This window comes from Chiloscyllium plagiosum, chromosome 15 (genome assembly GCF_004010195.1).
Source record: "Chiloscyllium plagiosum isolate BGI_BamShark_2017 chromosome 15, ASM401019v2, whole genome shotgun sequence".
Lineage (NCBI taxonomy): Eukaryota > Metazoa > Chordata > Chondrichthyes > Orectolobiformes > Hemiscylliidae > Chiloscyllium > Chiloscyllium plagiosum.
Genome location: NC_057724.1, coordinates 44,230,728 through 44,236,727, shown reverse-complemented (window position 1 = coordinate 44,236,727; position 6,000 = coordinate 44,230,728). Strand labels below are relative to the sequence as shown.

Sequence of the window (6,000 nt, the reverse complement as noted above, 5' to 3'; positions counted from 1 at the left end):
AGACCTGCTGAATCTTTTCAGCGATTTCTGATTTTGTTTGTGGTACTTGGGCTTGATGGTTTGCTTCTGTGTTCCTGATCTTAGAAGAGAAACTCAGTCCTACAGCTTCACTGTTCAGTGAAGTTTTAAGAATATTCAGCTGACAATACCTTGGTAATATATATGTCAGTTTATTCATGCAAACCTATTTCAAGTGCAATTCTGGATGAGCAACAAATGCTGACCTTGTCAACAACACCCACGCTCGATCAAAAAAAAAAGGAATGTCTGGTGTGTTGAAACTACATCTCATATCAGTCAGCAGGTTCAGGAGGAGGAGGCAAAGCTGAAAAAAATTTTAAAATGCTGTAGTGCATTGACCAGACCATTGCCTTCTGCCTGCGTAATATTGTCTAGATTCTGATATCTCCAACTGTACTGCACATGCAATGATTCTCAGTGTTATTTTAGTATCGCAGTTACCATTTTGCACACTAATTTCACATTCTTTCAGTAATGTTCAATTTGTAGATATCAAGAGGACAATTTATTTTGTATATTCACAATGTTAAAACCTATAGAATTTTTGTCTCATTGAATGAAAGGTCGCTAAAGCTTTTCTCTGGCTATCTGATGCACACTTTGACCCTTCACAAACTTGGAGTAATGTAGAGGGAGCTTGATGCTGAACAGAAAGGATCCCATTCTCCAGAAACACAATTTGCTCAATTTGAGAAAACAATTTATTTTCTACTGCGAAAGTTGAACTGCTGATGTCTATTTTGCAAGATACCACCAGTATTGAAAAAAGGAGAGAAAATGACATAAGAAATTAGCAATTAAGTGATACTAAGTTTTGATTTTAAAAACTAATTCATTATTCAACAAAAACATTTTGATAAAGGTAATTATTCAGGTTCAGAAAAGATGGCATTAGAGTAACAGAAAATAATGATCTAACAGTACAGTAAGGAAACTATCGAACTATCCAAAAAGATTGAGGTTGGGGTAGTGGCGTCTTTGGAATCATCTGTATTTTATCCTGATAAATCCCCTCCTTCACTCTAAAGACTTAAGAGGTAACCAGTCACTCTTTAGAGTGAACTGGGGATTTGACAGGATAGACATACAGAAGATGTTTCCGACTGGAGTCGAGTGAAACAAACCACGAGCTGCTCATGTAAGATGGTTGCAAAAAAAGCCAAAAGGGAATTCCAGAGAAACTTCTGCACCAAAGTGTGTCAAGAATATGGAATATGCAACTATAAGGTATCAAATAACATGGATGCAATTAAGGAGGTTATGGATGAACTCATGGAAAACAAATTGAAAGCTATGTTTATGGGTTAATGAGAAAGAGTGGGAGGAAGTTGATGTCTGTCTGGCATAATTGTAGATGGAAATGTGTTGCTGGAAAAGCGCAGCAGGTCAGGCAGCATCTAGGGAACAGGAGAATCGACGTTTCGGGCATTAGCCCTTCTTCAGGAATGGCATAATTGTAGGCATGGACCAAATTGGGCAAAATGTTTCTGGGCTGTAGGTTCATGTTTTAAATCAAAAATATTTTTTTGTTTTGCTGTTTGTTCTCACATTGTGTAACTTTCAACTTCATGGCTTCGCAAGAGTTAATTGAATGAACTCTATTACAGAGCTGAAGGCTAAGGAAGTGTGTGATTGGCTGCGGGCAGCAGGATTTCCTCAGTATGCACAGCTCTATGAAGGTAGGTATGGTGTTTGTGCCTTATTTATTTGTTTTAATTTGGTTTTTATAAAGAATGTAGGAGTAGAGGCCAGCCAATGGGAAAAACTCTGAGAAATTTGCTTAGCTCTGCCATTATAACATGGGATGCACACTTGATTTTGTTCCCCTTTTAAAATTACCTACAAACAGGATCTTTCCCCTTTGTTGTCTGTCTTTATTTTTCCCTATGAGGATTTTCCTTAAGCTAAACAGTGTTATTTATTTGAATGTTATTCGCAACACCTTGGTAATTATGGATAAGGATGGTCACATAGCTTCAGTTAATCTGTCTAATTAAAGACCTTCTAACATTTTTCCCCCTGACCACCATACATTGCTCATTTTAAAAATATTTCCAAGTTTTTGCCTCCATCTGATGCGTTCTTTCAAATGTTGATTTACACTGTTAAGAAGAATTTCCTAAAAATGGTCCTAAAATCACATTTTACTGGTTTGAAACTGTGTCCTTTTGTTCCCCTCCGTGGTTTAATTTGGAGTAATATTCTGGCTTAATTTTTTCTATGCTGATAAGAACCTTGGGCAACCTTTATGTAAACAGTTCTTTCTTCACCGGAAATACCCTGTTTATCTAGTTCATATGTTGCAACATTTAAACAGGTATCCTGGGATTTTCCTGAGGGGCACTTCTGATCGATAACTTGAATTTTTGGATACACAAGACCCGCAAAAATTTTGGCAAATGCGGCTTTCAGTTAATTTTCCACTGCTATTACAGCTGTTCATTGAGCATCCACTGCATTAGCTTTTGTATAGATATCTGTGGAAGTCTTGTTGTAAATCTGCATCATGTTGTAAAATTCCTGACAGTCTTTGTTAGGCAGATGTTTGTCAGGCAGAATCTCTATTCCGAATCCATATTACTTTTTAAATGAGATGTTTCTTGTACAGTTGATCATCAGTTTAATCCAATTACTTAACAGCTTAAACTAAATAGGGGAATGGGGTTCAATTTCACGGAAAAGTAGGAATCAAAGTTAAAGGAAAAAGTAAGGCTGCAGGTTAGTCGTGGGGCTGATTATTAACAGAAAATATAAGGAAGGGACAAAATGTGTGGATATGATATTGCACCAAAACATCATCATAATGTAAGGGAATTTAATTATAGTACAACTTAAAGGTTTTGTACCTGAATGCATGCGGCATTCAGAACTAAATTAATGAGTAAACAGTGAATGGAAACAAATGGGGATGATTTGGTGATAATTATGTAGTTTCAGGCAGAACAGGTTTGGGAATGAATATGGAAGCATTTTGTGTTTCAGAAGAATAGACAAGAAAGAAAAGGTTGTGGAGCAGTTTTGTTAGTGAAGGAAGGGGAGTGCTGCAATGAGAAGTGATAGATACTGGAAATCAAGACGTAGAATCAGCCTGGTTAAAAATGAGAAATTTCAAACTGGAAAGGAGACCGCTGTGGTAGTAATCGATAGGTTCCCAAACAGTTGATTTGATTTGTTGTTGCATGCACTGAGATAGTGGGAAGTGTTGTTCTGGTGCCAGTACAGACAAATTGTACCATACAAAGTGTTTCAGGTTAGAGGAACAGAGTGCAGAATACAGTGTTACAGCCACAGAAAAGGTGCAGAGAGAGAGTGCTCAACATGAACCTTTTGAGAGGTCAATTGAAAAGTCTGATATCAGCAGAGAAGGCACTGTTCTTGGATCTGTTGATAAGTGTAAACAAAAATCTTTTATATCTTCTGCCTGATGGAAGAGAGTGTAACTGGGGTGAGAGGGGTCTTTGATTATGGTTGTTTTCTCAAGCAAGTGGAAAGTATAGATGGAGTTAATAGATGGAAGGCTCGCTTGTGTGAAGCACTGGGCTGTGTTCACAGCTCTGTAGCTTCTTGTGATCTTGAGAAGAGCAGTTGCCATACCACACTCTAGTGCATCCAGATATGATGCAGTATAGAAAGCATCCCATAAAAATTGGTAAAAGTCCTTATGCCACATTTCCTTAGCCTGCTGAGGAAGTAAAGACATTGCTGTGCTTTTTTTGACTGTCATGTTGACGTGGGTGGTTGAGGACAGATTGGTGATCATCATCACTGCATGTCGCTGTATCACACAGCGACATAAACAGGCTTCACGAGGTATCACTTAACTTGTTTTCAGAACATTCTACCATCTCTTTAAATCCCTGGTCATTCTCATTTCAGTCCACTGTTTTAAAACACAGAAAAATTGAGAGACCCAGTCTGTAAACAAATCTTAGTCCCACTGTTTTCTCTTTCAAACTGGATGTAAAATTCAATCCTATTACAATTGCTGTTGCCTAGAGGTGCCTTTAATTCTGAGGCTCTTAATTAATTTGGTCAGGTTACATAGTACTATGTCTATAGCTTCAGGCTACAGCATGCATATTGTCACAGTATCTCAGGAAGCCAGTCAGCTACTGAGAATCAGTTTGGGAATTTGCCAGCATTCTAGAGGGGAGATGATTCTCTACCTGTCTCCTTGTTAACCTGTGGGGCAGCTCTGTGGTTTGGACCTGCCTTCAGCAGAGGACTCCAAGGTAGACAGAGCAGAACTGATTCCGCTAGTGGTATGAGTCCAGAACAAAGGGGTGGAACTCTTATATTAGTGCTCGGCTGTGAGCACTTTTCACAAATGGTTCTGCAACTTTCACTCTGCAAAGCTCTTTAAAGCTTAATGGGGATATGGGATAATAAGTCATCCGGTGGGGTGGCGTGGTGGCTGAGTGGTTAGCACTGCTACCTCAGCATCAGGGAATTGGGTTCGATTCCAGTCTCTGGTGACTGTGTGGTGTTTGCACATTCTACCGGTGTCCGTGTGAGTTTCCGCCAGGTGCTCCACAGTTCGAAGACATGCAGGTTAGGTGGATTTGCCATGCTAAGTTACCCATAGTGTCCAGGGATGTACAAGCTAGGTAGATTAGCCATGGTAAATGTGGGGTTAAGAGCGATAGGATAGGGGGCTGTGACTAAGTGACGTACACTTCAGAGGGTAGGGATTCTGTGATTTTTGAGGTGAGAGAAATTACTTCTGTCAAAAGATCTCAAATCTGTAGACTTCAGCATGTGATAGATGTGGCACATTGAGTAAATTTAAGGGGTGGTAGATTTTTAATTACTAATGAGTTGAAGAATTATAGGGACCAAATAGGAAAGTGGAGTTGCAGTAGAGTTGAGATCAGCCATGATCGTACTGAATGGCAGAGCACACTCCAGGGGCTGAATTGCCTACTCCTAGTTCATGTTAAGAACATGGAAAATTATGAAGATTAATGGGTTTGGGTGCTTGACAAAACAAGAAGTTTGGTCTTTGTTTTTGATCTGGAAACCATTTTGGCCATTTTCCAATGTACTGCTATCTTCCCAGTGTCCATTATGAGCCAAGCTTTACTTGGTACTGCTGTAATCTAACTGACTCCTGGAGATTAAGCTCCTTACATTCAGCCACCCCAGCCTACAGTAACATTGGAGAACCTGTGTGCCTCACTCTTGCAGTCTGCATCCTCTGCAGCATGTGTGTGCATCTCCTTTTTAAGGTGTGCAGCATTCACTTGAGGTTTTAGAAACATCTGATTTCCTGCTATCACCTTCACTTGAGTCTGAATCTCCTCTCCGTACCAGTGTCATTTAAGCCTTGGGACTATCTGAACAGATAAACGCACACTGTTATATTTACATTATTGGAATTTATGAATTGTCAAAAATGGCTGAGTTCACAAAAGATTAACTTGTACAACTACTTTCACTTTAAGTATTTGTTATCTCCTGCAATGGAATTTCCTGCTTTAGCCTAAGTCTGTACAGTACTTGAAATGTTTAATTAAGGCAAAATGTTTGTAGCAATAAAGGTTTGACTGCAACTTTTAAATGATCCTGGAGGATTGACAGAACAATTACTGGAAGTAGAGCATATTGGGAAAATGATTTTCAGCCAAATGTCCTTTCCATTAATCCGTTTTCACCTTCAGACTAACAGCTTGGGCCCCATGTGAGCATACATTGACTGCTTCCTTCAGGAAAGTTGATTGCATCCCAAAAATATCCCAAATGTTTTAGCCTAGTTTTCGTGTGATACAGATTTCCTCTTTGAACTGGCTTGGAGTCACTGCTGGGAACACCAGATGTACTGAAATCATTGATAGAGTATTGTTGAGATGTTGGCAGGTGGGAGAAGGTGGCTTGCTGGCTGCCTCTCCAGGGAAGACCCAAAGCACTCACTATCAGCCAGCAGAGGGGTTACTAATGCACCTTCCTTTCGACATTGAGAGTCTTGACATGAAAATCCTA

At 39.5% G+C, this 6,000-nt stretch overlaps 1 protein-coding gene across 1 annotated transcript in view; it reads left to right on the top strand.

Annotated features, from left to right (window-relative positions):
* The first annotated feature begins 1,612 nt into the window (after positions 1 to 1,612).
* Positions 1,613 to 6,000, top strand: part of stard8 (StAR-related lipid transfer (START) domain containing 8) — a 62,095-nt gene continuing 57,707 nt past the window's right edge. Inside the window, exon 1 of the mRNA XM_043705304.1 lies at positions 1,613 to 1,700. Coding sequence (XP_043561239.1) covers positions 1,613 to 1,700 — 88 coding nt within the window. The remainder of the gene's footprint in view (positions 1,701 to 6,000) is intronic.